The 21,163-nt window shown below is 44.4% G+C and overlaps 1 protein-coding gene across 38 annotated transcripts in view; it reads left to right on the top strand.

Moving 5' to 3' along the window:
• Positions 1–21,163, top strand: part of Cdk8 (cyclin-dependent kinase 8) — a 67,180-nt gene that overhangs the window by 35,655 nt on the left and 10,362 nt on the right. For all 38 annotated transcript variants that reach the window (XM_087579147.1, XM_087579137.1, XM_087579132.1 and 35 more), the window contains 2 exons: positions 10,967–11,024; positions 13,046–13,177. In XM_087579147.1, coding sequence (XP_087435273.1) covers positions 10,967–11,024; positions 13,046–13,177 — 190 coding nt within the window. The remainder of the gene's footprint in view (positions 1–10,966; positions 11,025–13,045; positions 13,178–21,163) is intronic.

Raw genomic sequence — 21,163 nt, 5'->3', positions numbered from 1 at the left:
TAAACAGTGGGCTTACGGAACAAAAATAAGATTCAGGTTTTTTATGAAGTTGAAGATAATTTCAGGCCCCAGAAATAGTCTATTTAACAAAAAGTTTCTTTTTTTTTTCCTGTCTGATTTGTCCTACCAGCTTTTATCATACTTCTAAGAGAATGACAGCCCCAGTGGAAGGTCGTTGTTCTCACAGAACCAGTTACACTAGAAGAGCTCTACAGTTTGCTTAGTTTTGTTTGTTTTTTAAAATAATTCTCTTCACTTAAAAAAAAATCCATGTTCAACAAATCCGACCGGCTTTCTTAATGAGTGTTTAAGTTTTCCACTTGGCTGCTTGCAGCGTGGACTAGTTTGGAGAAGCTCTTGTGAGATGTGGAAATGCTCTGTGACGTGGGCTAGGGAAGAGTAGGCTCTTTCAGAAGGTTCTGGTAGGGCCTGTTTTTATATATATATATATATATATATATATATATATATATGTATGTATGTATGTATGTATGTATGTATGTATGTATGTATGTGAGTACACTGTCACTGTTTCAGACACACCAGAAGAGGGCATCGGATCCCATTACAGATGGTTGTGAGCCACCATGTGGTTGCTGGGAATTGAACTCAGGACCTCTGGAAGAACAGTCAGTGCTCTAACCACTGAGCCATCTCTCCAGCCCTGGTAGGGCCCTCTTAAGAAGGAAGGGTTTAGAAGGCCAAGGCACCTTAACACAAGCAACAAAAAGTTCATTGGAGACGCTGTCCAAATAATAATGATGAATACCAAGAGTTCGTGGTGTTGCCATAGCCTGCTAGAGTGCTGAGCCGTCTTAGTAAGGCCCTCTAGACTGAGGCACTGTGCCCCACCATTAGCCCTCCAGATCCAACACACTAGCTGGCTAGTTATATATCTGGAATGTTCTTCATTTGGCAACACCTCTTGTGGCTTCCTTACTTGGAGTGAGGTGACTCTGATGTCCTCTGTTGGATGAGTCCATGCTGTGTTTAAGCATCCATCCGACCTGTGTCTGAGCCATTGTCTGATTAGCATGGCAGGCTGCTTCAGATTGGTCACTATTCAGGTGCCAACCTCTCAAACCTTGCTTTCTGAGTGAAAACTCCATTTTTAAAAGTGTAAGCACTTGTCAGCTAAAAGTTAAAATTTGGATTTAATTTGGGTTCTGCACTTTTTCAAAGTAGCTATGTATGATGCCGATACTGTGGTAATAAAATATTTATCCTCAGACTGGTCAGAAGCCACACACACACAGCTTTTAGCTTCCCCATTTTAGACATTACATGCAAATGAAGCGTTCATCAGAATAAATACAGGCATTGTAGTCTCTGTGCCTTTCGAGTGAGCCTGGTAAGAGGCGGCAGTGATACCTGAAACACATGTGTACATTACTAATACTAGGACTTTGACCAGTTGATGGATGTCCCTCCTTGCCACAGCAAACCCCTTGGTAAGGTGGATGACTGATACACACACCCTGAAAACACCCTTTTGATAATAGCCAAGGACTTACTGAACTTCCTGTTTAATTAAAATCAGGATTCTTATTACTAGAAATACTGGTTTGAACATGCCTGTGATCCCAGCACCCAAAGGGCAGAGGCAGGAGGATCATAATTTTGAAGCTATCCTGGCCATATTTGCTCTCAAAAACAAGAGTGGAAACATTCTTTTGTTGAGACGATAGATGTAAATACTGAGCTTTTACAACTAATACTCTTGCTTGGTAAGTGAAGATTTATATTGTCATCATTAATCATCACATAGCCAAGGAAGGTGGCTCAGACTTGATTTTGGTAGGAATTACAGAGTCATTCTTGTGGAGCCCGCGTGGGCGATGTGACTGCATTTGCATGGGTGTGTTTTTGTTAGTTTCTTGTTGTAGGATTGGGAGTTGAAGCCAGGGCCTTGTACATGCCAGAGTGCTGTACTATTAGGCTACATGTTCACTGCGTGAGTGTTCCCGGGAAATGGGTAGGAAGGAAGCAGTTAAACCAGCCTTTTCATAGTAGAAAGTAGAATCTCCAGTTACTTGGAGTGGAGAGAAATTGAGACAAAGGTGCCTGAGCCTGTGCCCTGCCTCTCCCTGTGCTGGGCTCCTCTCTCTTCTGTCCCCACTTCTTGGCAGTGAGAATGTTTGTAGTACTTACAGTCCTGGCTCTGCTGCTCCTGTCTTTGTTAGGCTTTCCCAGAGCAGCAGAGCACACAGGGTGTCGGTGTAAGGATGTGGAGAAAGCTGTTTATTTTAGGAAATTGGTTCATGCATTTTAGAAGCCTCATTGTTCCAAATCTGCAGGATATGCTGCAAGCCAGGGAGATTTAGAGTACAGATTGGACACCTGCTAGGCCATGCATTGTTGCCCATAGTCAGTCTTTTCCTGTTAGACATTATTTGATTAAATGAATTCTCATGGCAAGGAGGGACTGGCTTTGCACGGCTGTGATAAAGTAGTTGGCATGATTAACTTAAGACAGATGTGTCTTGGCTTATCGCTTTGGAACTCCAGTTCATAATAGATGGGCCTTCTTGCTTTGGGCCCCTGATTGGGTGTTAGGTGGAAGTAATAGGGAATGAGAGATGGGGAAAGGAAGCAGAAGGGGAGGAGCTGAGGCTCTAGTGTGCCATGACAAGGATTCCCACTAGGTCTCACCTCTGAAGGACCCACCACCTCCCAGAAGTGGTTCCAGGTCTTTAGTACATAGACCTTTCAGTCTCACAACTGTAGCGGGAGGAGAGTCTGTTTAACTCATGTTTGCTGGTTTAAATGTTAATCTCATCCAAAAGTACATTCATAGAAATAATTACAATAATGCTTGACTCAAACACCTGGGCACTGTGGCCCAGCCATGCTGAGCCACTAATCTAATACAAACATTCCCAGAGCTCTAATGAAGTAATTGGGGTAAGTTACTTTCATGTTTCTTACTTTTACCTGGTTTTCTATAATCAGGAGTGTGGGGTCGAGATTTTCCACATGACTGTGGTAGAAGAGGAGCTCGTGGGAACTTTTGCAGATATCGATAAGGATGTTTAACCCTTTTGCATTTCTGGTGGACATGTAAAGTGATGAAGGTGTTGTGGGAATGAGTGACAGCTCCTCACTTCTGTTCACTTAAAATCACGTCCCTCCCCTCCCCCTTGTCTCTGCGTAGGTGCTCCTAAAGGCTAGAGCTTAGCCTCTGTGTGTTCTGAGTTTGCAGGTGCTCTTGGAAGCCAAAGCTCAGCCTCAGCTTGTCATCAGGCTAGCCTCCGCTTTCTTGTTTGAGACAGGGCCTCTCACCAGCTTGGCTCAGAGCTACAATTATTAGCACATACTACCACCATACTTGGCTTTTCATGTAGGTTCTGGGATTTGAACTCATGTCCTTAGGATTAAGCTATTTTCTCAGCCCTATAAAAAAACTCTTATCTTTAGAACCATTATCCACAATAGCAAAGAAGTAGAAGTGACAGAAATGTCCATCCGTGGAGGAGCACATCCAACAGTGCAGCGTGTACACACAGTGGACTGGTACTCAGCCTTACAGTGGAGAGAATTCTGATACATGTATAACCCGAACCTTGAGGACATGGCAGATAGGATTATCAGGAGGATAGCAAACATTTTCTTTAAACAATAACTGTTAGGTACAGTCTTTACTTAGGACTTTTCATAACATTAAGGAACTGAGGTGAGCGCTCCCACCTTTTGTAGCAAAGTAGATGATCATCGACGTTTCTGCAAACGACCAGTGAGTGTGGCTTTCTTAGTCAGAGTCCCTCTCGCACAACCTGTCTTACATACTACGATGTAGCAGTGAGTGGCCAGGCTTTTTTCTTCCTTCCTTCCTTCCTTCCTTCCTTCCTTCCTTCCTTCCTTTCTTTCTTTCTTTCTTTCTTTTTTCGGAGCCAAGGACTGAACCCAGGGTCTTGTGATTTCTAGGCAAGTGCTGTACCTCTAAGCTAAATCCCCAACCCGGCTTTTTTCTTATTACAAAACAGAAATATAGTATTTATAAACAAAATACCATAAAATAGGGCTTTTTAAAAAGATGATTTAAAGTTTTTCTAAATTATCCTGTTAAAGCCTGTTTAAAAAATGTTCTCCGTTGTGCTGTTAAAAAGGATTTAAAAAAAAAAAAAAAAAAAAAAACAGGCATGGTGAAGTCTGCCTTTAGTCCCAGCACTCAGGAGATAGAGACAGGTGAGTTTGAGGCAAGCCTGGTCTACAAAGGGAGTCCTGGATAGCCGGGGCTATTATACAGAAAAACTGCCTCGAGAAACAACAAAACAAAACAAACAAACAGAAAGGATTAAGAAATAAACCGTGCAGTCTAATGTTTTAGCGATCGTTAGACCTTAGGTGGTTGTTCTAGTCCAGATTTCCAAAGGTTTACAGGAGAGGAACCTAGTCGTGAAAGGTACACTGTAGTTTAAAGTCTTCTCAGGCTCAGATAAAGTACCTGTCCTAAGGCAAGAGGGGCTGAGCTCCATCCCCTAGCACCCAATAAAGGAGCCAGGAGTGTGGTGTATATAAACCTACAATCTGAGCCCTAAGGCAGTGGACATGGGTGTAAGTTCTGGGCCAATGAGAGCTTCTGTCTTAGAAATTAAGGAGGATCGCGCACTCTGGAAAGGCCTGCACATGCGCCCCATACAGTGTACACTCCACACAATGCACCTAGACCAACATGGGCATGTGTACACATAGGAACAACAAAATCAGTGATAAATCCAGTTTTCTCACACTGTTCGGAAACTTTTAAATCCCAGAGCCACAGAAATCTTTGATTAGGTGTTTTTCAGTTTGTGAGAAATAATCAAATAGAGGGGAAAGTGAGTGTTCCCACAGAAGCAAATTCAGAGGCTGGTTATATTATAAAATCCCTTTAATCTATTTGTGTAATTTACTTAATTCTTGTAATGTAAATGTTGTTTGAGTTAGCACACAGGCTTTATTTTTTTTTAGATTTAATAAACTAAAATTATGTCAAGTACAATTAGATGCAGTCGGTGTCTCAGAGCAGCCTGCTGCGCGGAGATGACTACTCTGTGACTCCCAGTGCATGTGCGGGGCTTGGCTTCCCTTTGCACAGTTGTCACAGCGTCCCTTTGCCCTGGTTTAACTCCTGTGTAACTGACCGATGGGTTTTTATGCTATCAGTGTGTGTGTACTCTGAGGATTTCTAACCTTGTCCTAAAGTAATTAATATTTTAAGTTCTAAGCTCACAGTTTTGAATTTTCATTCTTTCTGAATTACAGATAAGCTTATAATTTAAATCAATACCACTTAGCATGCATAAAATTTAACAAAAAAGTAGGGGATGCGGAAGATTAATTTCTCTTGACTCTGCCTAAATATCTCTTCATAGAAACGTAATTTGAAATAAAAAAAATTTATTTTCTCCAGCTTCATAGATTTGTACACTTTTAGGTTGAAAGGTATCTTCTAAGCAAGTGCCTTAGTCTCTCCCTCACGTGCTTGGTTAACTCTTGTGAGACCTCCTGAGGGATAGCCATATTGCCTGCTTGCACATCCTTGCTGTGTCTGGTTTGTTCTCCTAAGCATACACGCTGGTATATGATGGTCATCTTTTAGTTATAAAATGCAGTTTATGGCACGAGACTTGCCTTTGTCTTTATAAATCAAATGCCAAAAAGAAGGGAACTGAAGAGATGGGTACAGCCTGGGAGAGAGCCAGGCAGGACGCTAAAGGGAAGTGAAGGATCAGTAGAAGGATGGCGCTTCCGTCACTAGAGGAAAAATCAAGCCCTCCTGTTGACTCACACTTGAGGTGTGTTTGAATCTTGGTTCCACCTCTTACCTCAGTAGCCTTAGGAAGGACCAGCCACTCACGGTGTCTGTGTTTCATCTTGCTGTGCTGCTAGGGAGCAAACCCATGGCCTGCACTTGGTAGACACAAGTCCTTGTATTGAGCTTTACTCCCACCCAACAAGCTCCATTCTTCTCATCTATAAAGTGAGCCAGGTGTGCGTGCGCGCGCGCGCGCACACACACACACACACACACACACACACACACACACTGGCAAGGATTCATAGGAAGCCTTAGGACCTGGAGATGTGCTGTCCGTGTGGGAACAAGAGTGGTGGTGTTCACAGTGCAGGTATCTCCTGTTGGAAATACTGGGTTAGGAAGTGAGGCACACAGCAAAACAAGCAAGCAAACAACAGCAGCAAGCCATCCAGTTGTAAATGAGGTCACGCTCTGTTTATTACAATCAGTTAACAGAAAGGCGCTGTAGCTTCATACAGCCATGCCCGTGAGTTCTTGTCATTACCCACTGCGCAGTGATGCTTGCCCTGTTTCCATGTCTGTTCATAAATAACATGGCCATGCTGGATGCCACTGCCAGGATGTGAGGATTTCTTAAGGTGAACGGACATCTGGTTTCCATGGAGTGTATGCCCCTCAGAATGTCACCAGCAAAGTTCTGCGTCTTTCAAGGTGACCTTAGCACTCTATAAAAAATATTTACCACAGATATGGTTCCATCTAGTACTGCTTGGAAGGAGGTCTTGGCTGTAGAGCCAAATTCATAGATTCTACTACTAACACGCACGGAGGAAAGAAACTAGTTTTATTGGGGACTAGGTTATTATCTTAAGATGCTATTGGATAATGAAATAAAATTACCTATCAGATCTTTTGGAAGCTTTCTCAGTACTAAGCAATAGCATCAAAGATTTGATAAGACTAGTCAAAAACACACCTGTTCTCTATACATACATACATAGCAGATACACCGTGTCCAGGTTGACTCTGAAACCCGTTAAAAAGCTAATGACTCCGAGAGGTGCACATCAGTAGGGAGTCCCATTAGTTGAAAGGCAAGGCCTGAGAATCCCATGAGCCCAAGAGTTCAAGGACAGCCTGGCAATGGGGTGGAGGAGTAGAGGGAAGGAAGGAAGAAAGAAATTGTGAGAAAAACTAAATCAAGTGAACCTTTAGACCCAAGACTGGTTTCAGATTTTATACCAGGTAGGGAGTAAAGTAGCAAAGACATTTGTAATAGTAGGGGCTAAGGAAATGCGGTTTAGAGCATTTACTGTTCTTGGAGACAGCCAAAGTTTGATTCTTAGCAGCCACACAGTGACTCATAACCATCTGTAACTCCAATTCCAGGGGATCTGTGGGCAAAACACTCATATATAAACTAAATCTTAATTTTAAAAGTTAAGGAATTTGACTGTGAATACATACAAGGCCAGATCTTGACATCTTTGTCAACTATTTGTACAGTCACGCCTCATACACTCATAAAGACTACATGGCTGTAGTCCTAGCCATCCTCCAACTCGGGCTCAGAGCTTGTTCAGTCCAATAAGGTTAGAATAAAAAGAAACGAGCAAACTGGCCAGGTACTTGAGAGAGAAAGACAGGTGGATCTCTTGCGTTCAAGGCCAGCGTGGTCTACAGTGAGTTCCCGAACAGCTGGGGCTGTATAGTGAGACCTTGGTTGGTTTGGTTTGGTTTGGTTTGGTTTGGTTTGGTTTGGTTTGGTTTGGTTTGGTTTGGAGAATAAAAAGAAGCTTAAGGTGAAGCCAAATAGGTTTCTCCCTTTACTTGATGCCAGACCATTGCTCCGTCTGCTGGCTTTGAGGGCCTGCTCCATGGGTAAGAAAATGTTTTAAGGAGAGAAGTCTTCCCATTTCACTCAAGATCACAGGGGAGTAGTTGTGATTGCTTGTACTTGTGCTAGATAGAGGCAGACTTGTTTTGGTTTGTTCAGGACCTGTAGTTGGGATCGTGCTTTTGCACAATAGGCACATAATTGTTTAGGGCTGGCCAGGAGCATGCACTACTCCATCAAACCAAAGCAGTTACTCTGCTTATATCTTTACAAGAACTGGTAGGCTTTGTTGTGGGTAGAAGGGGAACAGTAAAAGAGACTTAGACTCTATGTGACATTATAGCTTGAACCGTTTGTACTCAGAATGTTTTTGTTGTTATTTCTGTCAGGGAGAAAGAAGGAAATTGCAATTTTATCAGATAACACACAGGAACAATCCCTTGGGGATGGCATAGCAATTCGAGTCAGAGAGGTCATGGTCTACCCAAAGAACAGGAGACACAGGAGTGGGGCGTGTATATGAGAGCAACTCTCCCAGGTGCCATGTGTACCATAGTGTGCGTGTGCGTGCGTGTGTGTGTGTGTGCATGCGTGTGCGTGCGCGTGTGTGCGTGTGCGCGCATGTGTGTGTGTGCGTGCGTGTGCGTGTGTGTGCGTGGGCGTGCGTGCATGTGCGTGTGTGTGCGTGTGCGTGTGTGCGTGCGTGTGCGTGCGTGTGTGTGCGTGTGCGTGCGTGCATGTGCGTGCATGGGCTGCGTGCGCGTGCGTGCGCGTGTGTGTGTGCGTGTGTGTGTGCGTGCGTGTGCGTGCGCGCGCGTGTGTGTGCGTGCGTGTGCGCGCGCGTGTGTGCGCGCGCGTGCGTGCGCGTGCGTGTGCGTGCGTGTGTGCACGCACACATGTGTGAGTGTGTATAGGGAGAGAGCACAAGCTCTCAAGGGAGGCAAGAGGAGGGTAGCAGTCAGGTATCCTTACCTGTCGTTCTCCATCTGTCCTTTGAGGCAGGGTCTCTCTCTCACTGAGCCCGAGGCTTGCTCTTGGATAGAGAGGATAGAAGCTAGCCAGCCCTAGCCACTCTCCTGTCTCTGCCCTCTTGGAGTGCAGTTAAGGTATGTGAGACACCCGGTTTGCTTTGTGGGTGCCAGGGTCTAAGCCCTAGCCTTCCTACTCACAGACCAATTCTCTTAACTGCAGAGCCATCTCTCCAGCCATTACAGGAATGTTTTAATGAAAATAGCACAGAATTATCTAAGCGTTTTTGAGAAAATGATCCATTGTTACTTTAACACTTGTTCTCCTAAACCTTATTCACAGAAACTTTTTAAAAACCTAGTTCTGTGGTTGGGATGTAACTCAGTTTGTAGTGTGCTTGCCCAGGTTACGGTGTCCTGGTTTTATGCCCACTACCACAAAAACCTGGTTTTGTGAAAGGAGGGGGGGTTAGTAGATAATATTCAAAGCTGTATAATGATTCTGATGACAGCCCAGGATACAGGAAATCCTATCTAAAACCAATAGATACTGCCTGGTTCTAGTCACAGGGTGCATCATTTTGTGTTCTGGTTCTCCTAATTTTCATGTAGTATCTATGCTACCATAGCAGATCCCCAAAACAGAGGTGACATAATCACATTTGTCTTTTAGGAAGACGGGTTTGATGAGAAGAGATGCAAAATGGGGCTAAGGAAAAGACATGCATGGTGAGGCTTAGAACCATTTCCCTCACTATGGAATCACTGCCTCACTCCACAGAGACAGACCCACCATTGATTACCGAAGTGTAGGGAGACAGTTCTACTCCTCTGGGCAGCATCATAGCATCAAACTCACTAGGTACAGTGTTAGGGTTACTCTCACTTTTGGCACATCACCAGCTGCCCCTGTGATCATGATGAAGATGTCAGAATTTCATTGTTGAAAAACGTGGTGGTGGTGGTGGTGGTGGTGGTGGTGGTGGTGGTGGTGGTGGTGGTGGTGGTGGTGGTGGTGACGACCTAGATAGGGAGGCACCCTGGTTCAGGAACTCGCTGGGGGCTGTTTAGGAGACTGTCAGGAGGGGTCAGCGTGTAGCAGTAGATTCTGTCCTGCATCCACCTCCCAGTTGTTTGCCTTCTAGTGCTGAGTTGCCTCATCTTAGAAACTAGGAGTCTGTTACTTCTGATGTCATGGCCTGCCATTTCAGCAGTAGCATCTGGCTTGTGTGTCAGAGGGTGGGGGGCTGCTTAAAGAATTAATTTCAACCTTTGGGAGTTAATAGATCAGTCTGTTGTAGAAACTGCCTTGGCGCCATCTCCAATGACGTCTGTACAAGCCTATGAAGTAGTTGCCACTTTAAACAGCTTTCATAAAAACCTCTAATTTGATTTTTAAAGTTATTTAATATTTGAGATGTGCCCAAATCCGGTCTCACTTCTCTTTAGCATCCAGATTGGTACAGCTGAAGCCCTGTCAGTTGGAAGGGTAGAAAAGGATAATGTTTGAGGGAGAAGCAAATGCGGCCTCCTTTTTCCCAGGGGACAGCCCTCAGACACTAGCAGACTAAGTGCCACTCTTAACAGGTTGTAGGTAGCAATCTGGTGTGGTCTTTAGAGCTTAAAACTAAAATCCACTTTGACAAAATCTCTTAAACTTTGTCTTCCCTTTTATTTAAAAATAAAGAACCCTCAGAATTGTTGTGAGTGTAAAATTGCTATCACTGTGCTAACTCGTTTAGAAGAAGACCATATCCGATACCTTTAGACATAGGTGTGTATCTGATGCTCCAGAAAGAGTGCCAGGTGGATGTTTGCCTGTGATTAATTTGCTCCTCTGTATTATAGGAGCTGAGGAGATTAGTTTTCCTTAAACTCTGAGACTGCTTTATATAACGGAAAACTTGTCGGAGCTGGAGGCTCTTGCCAGAATCCCAGCACTTAGAAGGACATGGCGAGAGTCATCACAAGTTCAGATCCAACCTGTGTACATGTCAAGTTCTAGGCCGACCAGAACTACAGAATGAGTAGTAGTAGAAGACAGAAACCAGCAGATCTGGGAGTTCCAGGCTACTGTGGTCTATAGAGTGAGTTCCAGGACAGTCAGGCTGTTTCATGAGCCCATATCGAGAGAGGGGGGTGAGGGACAGACACGGACAGACAGCAGACAGACAGACGACCTCGGCATTGTAAATTTCTAGTGTTCCACAGTAAAGACCTGTTGATTGAGGACCTCAACTGTGTCTGCCATGAGGCCATTTGTGGCTTTGTTTGTATACACATACACTTTCTTCCATGGCTTTCTGTATTTAATTTTAATTTTTGAGGAGAAGTATTTTTAAAGTAGATATGTTATATTAACATATTTGTCTAAAGGAAAACTACTGTTTATTGAAAAAAAATTTTTTTTTGTTTCCACAGAAACCTGCTAATATTTTAGTTATGGGTGAAGGTCCTGAGCGAGGAAGAGTAAAAATTGGTATGTTCTATCTATGATAAGTCGCAGTTCAGTATATTTGAAATTGTTGTAAGCAGCTGTATTACTGTTTCTGTATCAATATGTACACATCTGTAGTTCCAATGGCAAAACGTTTCTAAAGAGTGTACATAAAGGGAAACCCTTCCCGCCTGTGTCAGACGGTCCTTCCAGAACAAACTGCTGTAGCTATAAAGTAAGCCACACGACATAGGTAGGCTTCCTCCAACTATCTGCTGGGTTAAACAGCCTGGAGCTGGTGGCCAGCCTTGTCTCCTCTTAGAAGCTCATGGTCTATTTGATTCTCCCATCAGTCTCTGTAGCCAGGTTATTGAGAAGCTCTGCTGTCAGTCTTCCAGCTGAGGAGCTGACCAAGTGATGTGACCTAAGTGGCAGTGTGCACAGCTCTGGAGTGCACGACTGTCCCTGGCCTTGCCTAAGGGCAAAGGCATTCATGGCAGTGCCCCTTGATGCTCTGTGCTGTCCTCTACATCAGACTTCTCCAGGGCGACAGTATGTAAGGACAGTGAAATTTTACCCTAACTACTGCTCCTTTCATTGTAGTTTTCCTAGGCAGTGTTTGCACTTATATTCAGTTTGTTTGGGGAGGTAGAAGACATGTAGTTAAGTTATAAATTAGTGTAACTAAGATACAGAGTCGTAAGAACACAGAACACAATTAACCGTAGTTTCCTCTGCAGTGTTTGACATAAAGCAGAGCAGTGTTCTCAACTTTCCTAATGCTGCAACTCTTTCACACAGCTCCTCATGTTGGGTGGCCTCCAGTCATGAAATGATTGTCCTTGCTACTTCATAACTGTAATTCTGACTGTCGTGAACTGTAGTGTAAATATCTGTTTTCCAGTGGTCTTAGGCAGTCAGAGAGCAATTTTAAGTATGTCCTTGACCATGTGATCTAGAAAAAATTTTGCATAACACATTTAAGGTCTCCTTTAGAATTACACTTTTGTATAATAATGTGTGACGTTGTGTCACATCATCAAGTATTCACATTTCAAAGGAAATATTTGATAATCTGATTCAAGGTTTTTATTTTTTTGCCAAAATTTGGGTTTTCTCCCTCCATAATTAAGTTAATTAAAGGTAACTCTACTTCATTAAAAATATGTTAGAATATGTGCTGGAGATTAGAATATGGCTCAGAGGTTAAGAGAGCACTGGCTGATCTTACAGAGGTCTTGAGTTCAATTCCCAGCAGCCATGTGGTGGATCAGAACCATCTGTAATGAGACCAGGTGTTCTCTTCTGATGTGCAGGCACACACCGGCAGAACACTGCATATAAAATAAATTAAGTTAACGTTAGAATAAAATTACGTTTTCCAGATGGTCTTGAATCTTGACATCGCCCAGTGGGTGCTAAATGTGGGTCATCCTGTATTTGTGTGTGGTGACTGCATGTGAAGCCATATAGAGATGAAGCCTTTATGATTATGAATTAGCAACGCAAAGTCCATAACCAAGTAGTTTGGTGGCCTGGCACTAGTGCCATGAACCCTTCAATGCCATCTTGGAGGCCTAGCTTTGTGATTTTTTTTTTTTTTTTCGAACTTCTGTCTCATGTGAAGAAGCATAGAAGTGAAGCGAATTGCCTTTTCAACTTAAGAAGTACAATGATTTTCTAAGTTAGTAAAACTCTGGCCAAGTAAATGAGGAAAATAGCATTAAACTACAGTGTAGTCAGGTCTGATGACCACAGTGAACAGGCTGTTGACGGAGATGATGGAAGCCTAAGTGCTGAGAGGTGAGGTTAGGCTCATGTCAAACCTTCCCCTCTGAAAGAAGTCAGCCAGAGGGGCAGCCTTACCCTGAAGATCTGACCACACAGCCAGTCAGTTCAAGAGCTGGGTGACTGATCTCAAGCTTTTCTACATGTCCGTCAGTAAAAGTCGTGAAAACGTTATCCTCCCCCCCCCCCCGCCCATCTGCACACATTTTTGAGAGACTACATGTGCAAAATAGACCTGTCTGTTTACTTATGTGGTTCTGTTGTTGTTTTTACAGCTGACATGGGCTTTGCCCGATTATTTAATTCACCTTTGAAGCCTTTAGCAGATTTGGATCCAGTGGTTGTAACATTCTGGTACCGAGCTCCAGAATTACTCCTCGGAGCCAGACACTATACCAAAGCAATTGGTGAGTAGGGCTCATTAAAACTACAGGAGGCATTTGTGTACATGTGTAAATTAAGTATTAGCAAATTATAAAAACAAAACCCCAGAATCTCACTGTCCATATATATACACATTAGCACCTGAGAGCATGAAGTTGCATGTCTCTTTATAAAAGAGGTTCAGAATGTTTTGAGTAAAAAAAAAATTTAATTTTATATGAAAAGAGAAAACTAAAAAATTTAAGTTCTGGAACTTCGTACAGAAGTACAGAAATGCTAAACTTCTAGAAGATACCTCAAATATTAAAGAAAATGTGCAAACTTGAGAAGTTAGGGCTTTTTCGAAGTTTGGAGCATGGTACTCTTACTTCCTCACGTCCAGTTGTGTTAGTGTTGTCAGAACATGGCCGCTCTTTCTCAGGTCCTCTGCTGGCTGCCTTTCTAGTGGTTGGCAGCCAGCTTAACTTGGTACAGGAATGAACCTCTCATTCACAGCCTTTTTCTGCTACTTCCCCACAACTGGTATCTTTGTCATTTTACCAGGGTGAATATGACCATAAGTCCTCTCCTTTATGCTGATGACCGAGAGGCTGGTAGCCACTCCTCCTGTGAGAGCTAACCCCGCCCGGCTCCACCCCCAGACGGGTTCCTTTATTCTTCTAGGCTGGCTGCTGTGTTCTCCATCCATGATTGTGTCTTTTGTTTTCTCCTCCCGTGGCTTTCTTTGGAAGAGCACCTATAGTCTAATTCATAGTGCTTTTTAAAGACCTTTATTAAGTTGGAGGTTTAGAGTTGTGCTCTGAGACAACTTCTTTTTTTTTTTTTTTTTTTGGTTCTTTTTTTTTTTTTTTTTTTCGGGGCTGGGGACCGAACCCAGGGCCTTGCGCTTCCTAGGTAAGCACTCTACCCCTGAGCTAAATCCCCAGCCCCTTGAGACAACTTCTTTGCCTTTAGCTAGCAGTGTGGCTAATCCGCTCTCAGGTCAGTCTTCTCAGCTTACTGTGGGTCACTTAGGGTTGTTGCTTTCTGAAAACAAATGCTATTTCTCATTTCTTCATTTTATAGTGATTTTTTTTTTTTTACAGTCATTCAGCTCTTATCTCTTGTTTCTAGACAATTCTTAAGGTATGTGGTTCTTTGATCTCCGCTCCGATCTTTCTTGTGGAATGCACTGCTTTGAGATGCTGGACCTCTTAGTGTTTTCCACTGTGCTTTTCTTTCTGATGCTTTCCTGGCTTTCTTGGGAGCTCCTTGTCTCACCATGACTTTTGTGGCCTCTTGTGTTGGTTTACGCAAAGAAAAGCTTTGCTGACGTCTTTGCAGACCAGGATTGTGGACTTGTTTGTGGTTTGTCATGCACCCAGAGTTCTCACCTGCTCGGTCTTTTCTTATGTGTTATGTTGGAGGATACTGTGTTCTGGGGAGTCTGTCAGGGTCCGTTCAGAGTTTCTGGAATCTCTTAGTGCCAGTAGCCCTGAAGCCTTGAGCACACTGAAGTTCATTGTCTTGCTCGGGGCCATGCACTTGTCTTGCTTGTCTGCAGGTCCATTTTGGGGGCTCAAGCCTGGGTGGACTGAGGGGCATACTGCAGGGGCACAGATAGGTTCTTGTGGTTCTGGAAGCAATTTTACTTGCAAATGTAGCAGAAAGTCTTGGCCTCTGCATCTTCGTCTTGATCACCATACCTGACAGAATCTACCCTCAGATGGAGAGGTTGCCAGTGAAAGGTCTTTCTTGTCTGTGCTGGTGTCTTCCGTGGCCTCTTTGGGTGTTCTTGTAGTAGTAAGGAAACTTCTTGCCAATCTTCCGGCTGGCCCCTCATCTTGCTTTGAAAGTCCATGGGCTGCTATCGTAAGCACTGAATGTCAGCCATCTCCCTGGCAACCTGAGGAAAGAACCTGTTTTCTTTCTAGGCTCTGTTGTCTTCCATTTGTGTTGTTTCTCATCTGGTTTGTAAGGTCCCTTAATTACTTAGGTGACCCCTAGTTTCTCTATTTGTATTTAAGAATTAAGTTACAGAAACCACCTGGGAACTCTGTGTTGGATTATGGGATATGTAGGTTGCTGATTATACTTTGAAGTTCTCCATCAGTCAGCTGTCATCCCCAGGGAGAACCGGATGCCTGAATGGGCAAGCCTGTGTTCTAAGGCCAGTCAGACATATGAATCTCTTGGCTTTTGGCCCAGTTGTTCTATATCAAAATCCAAGGGCATTGGCAGAAAACGGGTAGCTAGGTGTTGCCACAACAGTCCTTCCCAGCTAGGTGTTGCCACAACAGTCCTCCCCAGCTAGGTGTTGCCACAACTGTCCTTCCTGGTTTGACATAGCCGCAGTGTTGTAGGATTGTGCTGCTCAGACACCATGCCATAGACTGAGGTCTGTTTTTGCATTATTCCATCTGCCTTCCATGGACTGGAAATATTTGCAGCATCTGTATAGAACATGTCTTTACACCATCACTCTCTTCCTTTTCATTCAAACTTTAATCAGGATACTGCTGCCTCCTTCCTGGAGGAAGCCATCTGTGCTAATGCCATCTAGGATAGTCTTGCTCTGTCACCCACATCACATCCTTATCTTGTCTGCAGTGCTCCAAGCTGTATCTAGAGTCCCACAGACCAAACTCACCTTCCTGTTGTTCACCACAGCCCGCTAAAGCCAGTCTGTGTTGACAGGTGAGCATACACTGTCTAAAGCAGGCCCTCATGTGTGTTAGGGTTTTGCTCATATTTCTGTGAAGGCTTTTCCAGTCTGCAGATGGGAAAGGGAGGATCCTTGCTCTCAGCCTCTGAGTTAATCTTGAATCTCTAGGCTTTTACTTGGCAAAAGCTTTGAGTTCACTAATGTTCTTATCTGCTTTGAGATCACATTTTATTTCATAGAAAAACAATTATAAACATAAGTCAGATATGAAAGGTCTCTCTGCAGCTTTGTATGAATCTAAAATTATTCCAAAATATTACCTTAAAATATTACCTGTTTTAAAGTCAGGCTCTTCTTCCGTGTGAACGCTCTTTCTTTCTCTTCCCCCTCTTGCCCCCCATGCTGATTCCTTGGGGCCAGTGAACTTACCCGAGAGTAGCATTCCAGTAAACTTTCCTATAATAAATACATATAATATATAATAATAAACTGTTTCTGAATACTTGCTGTTACTGAGACATATTGAATATTCTTTTGAAAATATTCTTAAGCAAATTGAAGATGGCTTTCTCAGTAATATGATAGTTATTTTTTATTATCAAAGAATTGATTATTTCAGAGCATGTTTACATTTGGTGAGATCTTAGCAGACTGAATAGATAGTGGAGTGATTATGAAACTTAGCCCCATGCCCCAAGCACCGGAGACTCTGTTCCTCACAGTCCAACAGCTTCAATCTGACGTGGGAGTGCAGGTGAACTTTGTGTTTGTCCCTCTCCTTCCTTCTCATTTGTACATAAGCAGATGGGCAGCATGGTGCCTTTTAATATGAACTCAAATTCTGGGCCTTGTTCCTAAGAGTTGATTATCTAGTCTGCATTATAGGAAAGCAGAGAGGGACACATGCACAGAATGACTCTGTCAATTCTTGAACAAGGAAAGTAGCAGTGGCCCACTAGGAACTGTGTGCTCACTGCTGACAGGTCCCCTAGTCCATAGGAACTGTGCCCTCACTGCTGACAGTCCCCTAGTCCATAGGAACTGTGTGCTCACTGCTGACAGGTCCCCTCATCCAGAGGAACTGTGTCCTCACTGCTGACAGTCCCCTAGTCCATAGGAACTGTGTGCTCACTGCTGACAGTCCCCTAGTCCATAGGAACTGTGTGCTCACTGCTCACAGTCCCCTAGTCCATAGGAACTGTGTGCTCACTGCTGACAGGTCCCCTCATCCAGTGGAACTGTGCCCTCACTGCTGACAGTCCCCTAGTCCATAGGAACTGTGTGCTCACTGCTGACAGTCCCCTAGTCCATAGGAACTGTGTGCTCACTGCTGACAGTCCCCTAGTCCATAGGAACTGTGTGCTCACTGCTCACAGTCCCCTAGTCCATAGGAACTGTGTGCTCACTGCTCACAGTCCCCTAGTCCATAGGAACTGTGTGCTCACTGCTCACAGTCCCCTAGTCCATAGGAACTGTGTGCTCACTGCTCACAGTCCCCTAGTCCATAGGAACTGTGTGCTCACTGCTGACAGGTCCCCTAGTCCATAGGAACTGTGTGCTCACTGCTCACAGTCCCCTAGTCCATAGGAACTGTGTGCTCACTGCTCACAGGTCCCCTAGTCCATAGGAACTGTGTGCTCACTGCTCACAGTCCCCTAGTCCATAGGAACTGTGTGCTCACTGCTCACAGTCCCCTAGTCCATAGGAACTGTGTGCTCACTGCTGACAGGTCCCCTAGTCCATAGGAACTGTGTGCTCACTGCTCACAGTCCCCTAGTCCATAGGAACTGTGTGCTCACTGCTCACAGGTCCCCTAGTCCATAGGAACTGTGTGCTCACTGCTCACAGTCCCCTAGTCCATAGGAACTGTGTGCTCACTGCTCACAGTCCCCTAGTCCATAGGAACTGTGTGCTCACTGCTGACAGTCCCCTAGTCCATAGGAACTGTGTGCTCACTGCTGACAGTCCCCTAGTCCATAGGAACTGTGTGCTCACTGCTGACAGGTCCCCTAGTCCATAGGAACTGTGTGCTCACTGCTGACAGTCCCCTAGTCCATAGGAACTGTGTGCTCACTGCTGACAGTCCCCTAGTCCATAGGAACTGTGTCCTCACTGCTCACAGTCCCCTAGTCCATAGGAACTGTGTGCTCACTGCTGACAGTCCCCTAGTCCATAGGAACTGTGTGCTCACTGCTCACAGTCCCCTAGTCCATAGGAACTGTGTCCTCACTGCTCACAGTCCCCTAGTCCATAGGAACTGTGTGCTCACTGCTGACAGTCCCCTAGTCCATAGGAACTGTGTGCTCACTGCTGACAGTCCCCTAGTCCATAGGAACTGTGTGCTCACTGCTGACAGGTCCCCTAGTCCATAGGAACTGTGTGCTCACTGCTCACAGTCCCCTAGTCCATAGGAACTGTGTGCTCACTGCTCACAGTCCCCTAGTCCATAGGAACTGTGTGCTCACTGCTGACAGTCCCCTAGTCCATAGGAACTGTGTGCTCACTGCTGACAGTCCCCTAGTCCATAGGAACTGTGTGCTCACTGCTCACAGTCCCCTAGTCCATAGGAACTGTGTGCTCACTGCTCACAGTCCCCTAGTCCATAGGAACTGTGTGCTCACTGCTCACAGTCCCCTAGTCCATAGGAACTGTGTGCTCACTGCTGACAGTCCCCTAGTCCATAGGAACTGTGTGCTCACTGCTCACAGGTCCCCTAGTCCATAGGAACTGTGTGCTCACTGCTGACAGTCCCCTAGTCCTTCAGTGCTATTTCCTAGAAATGGGAATTTAGCTATATTCAAATGTATTTGTCCACATTAACTCTAAACATTCTATGGCATTATACAGAAACATTGCCTTCTACAGCAGGAGTCGCAAAGGGAGCTGACTTGTTTACAGTTGACCCGATTCACACCAGTGCCATTTCTTCAGTGCTGCTGATCCCTGGGCATGTATACCTGCTTTGGCCATGATGCTTTTGGAGAGCACTTCATTTCAATCCACACATTGCCAGAGGAAGCCATAACATAGCTCCTTCTCAGCTGTTTGTATCTGAGAGGTCATGAATTTGTTACTTTTAGTATTTTTAAATAAGGTTGAGATAGTGAAGGGGAGCCTTCAGTTCTAGTTGATACTCCAGTGTCACACCTGCCCCTTAAGTCTGTGGGTAGCCTTTGAGCTGGTCAAGCACTCAGATTCCCCGCATCATTTAAAAGTTCCTGCTGGAACTGCGTCTAGATTTGGCGTGTGAGCAGCTACACCGCCCTTGGAGTTAATCATCAAAGTACCTGGAGCATGCGCCTGTGTCCGTCCTCAGGGTCATGCAGAAGGGGGGCCCGCTGATGGCATTCAGCAGATTGTGTTAGACTGCAGAGTGCATAAAGAAAACGTCTGGCTTAGACTATGATAAATCGCCATGGCCCCATTTCCCACTGCAAATGGTCGGTCACAGAGTTCAGTGCTGGAAGCTGAATCATTAAACCAAAGAGAGAATGGGTTAGTGAGCAGGATATCTAGGGGACTGAGACTAGGTGTCTGGCCTGTTAGTTTTGTTTGTTTGGTGTTGGGAGGATGCTGAAGGGAAGGTCTGAGTTCCCAGAGAGCTGTGACTAGGTCTGTCTTGAAAGCTGTGCTGGAGTGTGGGACTGGGCAGTGCTCTCCCTCCAGTTGTCCAGTGGGCTCTGATTGGGTGGCCCTCTCTTGACTGGGGAGTTTGAGGTAAAACAGAAAAGATGGGTCCTTGTTCTTTCTATCAGAGTCAGCACTATTGATTAAGCAGTGTTTAACAAATCCTCCTGTGTCCACTTGGGTGCCAGGTGACAGTTCCATCTCATTAGCTACACATGGCTGCTGCATGTTTGAGGAGTTAGGAAGGTAAACACGGGTAGCCTCTTAGGAATTTGGCGTATTTTCAAACATGAGCAAGGAAAAGACACCTTCTTGGAAGGAATTAGGGAGTTAATACCCAACCATCTGACTAGAATCTGTGTTTGGTGACTAAATCAAGATAGTGAGGGCGAACGGTAGAAATTTGATACACCCAAGAGACAGGCGGAAGTTGTGAGTTAGAAGTGACCAGGGTTAGGGTCACCCTGTGACTGCTGTGCTTTTCCTCCAAGAGTGAACACCTGTCATGCTGTCATGGACAAACTACTCCATTCGTCTTCAGGGTTTTCAGTAACTAACCAGATGATTCATCGTAGTATCTTTTGGGTATAAGTTGAGTTTTTAAACTGCGAAGTATTCACTCCCCGTGTTTTAATCCCTAGCCTGCCTCCCCATGCAGTGATGAGATAGTCAGAGATGACATTTGCATGCAGTAGCTCTCCTGAGGACCCTCTAACACTGAAACAAAATAGCCTAACTGTTCCTTGATGAAACTTTTCCCCGTGTGGTAGCATTGTCTTACCTAGACAGTGCTGGTGCACACCTTTAATCCCAGTACTAGGGAGGCAGAGGCAGGTAGATCTCTGAATTGAGGCCAGCCTGGTCCATAGAGTGATTTCCAGGACAGCCAGGGCTACACAGAAAAACTCTTGAAAGCAAACCTTCTACCCTCCTCCCCCAAATGAAAGGATAGTATTATCATCTTGGCTTTCTAAGATGAAAAAAATTGTGTTTTAAAAAAATTGTCTTTGCAAATTATGAACTTTTATGTAAATAGATTAACTTGTCACTCTAAAATGTAAATATGATAATTTACATATGCAATGAGAATCTTATGTATGAAGATATAAAAAGTCATAATTGTGATAAATAATATATTTCAGTGCTGAAGTTTAGAAATTCTCGTAACACTTTTTTCCTCTCGTTTCCTGCTTAAGCCCTAGTGTCTCAGATACCTGAGTAATCAGCCTCAATATAAGGATGCCTTTTGTAATTTGTTCTTGTGGGTTTGTGGTTTTCATGTTTGCCCTGGGTTTTGTGTAGGTCATTCAGAAGTCACTTGCTGAGCTTCTGCCATTGCACAGCACTGCAGAAGGGAGACAGAACCTGCAGCCAGGCTGCGTGCCACACGTAACAGTGGGACGTGGTTAGCGTCACACTCTTGAGTAGGTAGCTCTTACCTCCTTAGTAGTTCTGTTGAATACAGACTTGGTGAATGAAAGTGAACATGTCTTGTGAATAAAAGAAATTTCCTCTGCAGTTTGTCTGCTGTAAATACTGTTACTCATGTGTAGCCTCTGTACCCATTTTGAAGATTGTGTGGTTACTTCTGTGTTCCAGTTAGCTCTGTGAGAGCGGCACTGCTGCCAGCGTAAAGAGATAAAATAGAGCACGTGCCTTCTCAGTAGTGTTAGGACAGAAGACAGTTAGTAGGCTTGAAACGTAACACGTAAATCAACAAGATGGAATGACTATCATG

This window comes from Rattus norvegicus, chromosome 12, assembly GCF_021556685.1.
Source record: "Rattus norvegicus strain SHRSP/BbbUtx chromosome 12, alternate assembly SHRSP_T2T, whole genome shotgun sequence".
Classification (NCBI taxonomy): Eukaryota; Metazoa; Chordata; class Mammalia; order Rodentia; family Muridae; genus Rattus; species Rattus norvegicus.
The sequence above is the reverse complement of the archived record's forward strand: the minus strand, read 5'-3'. Positions and strand labels throughout refer to the sequence as shown.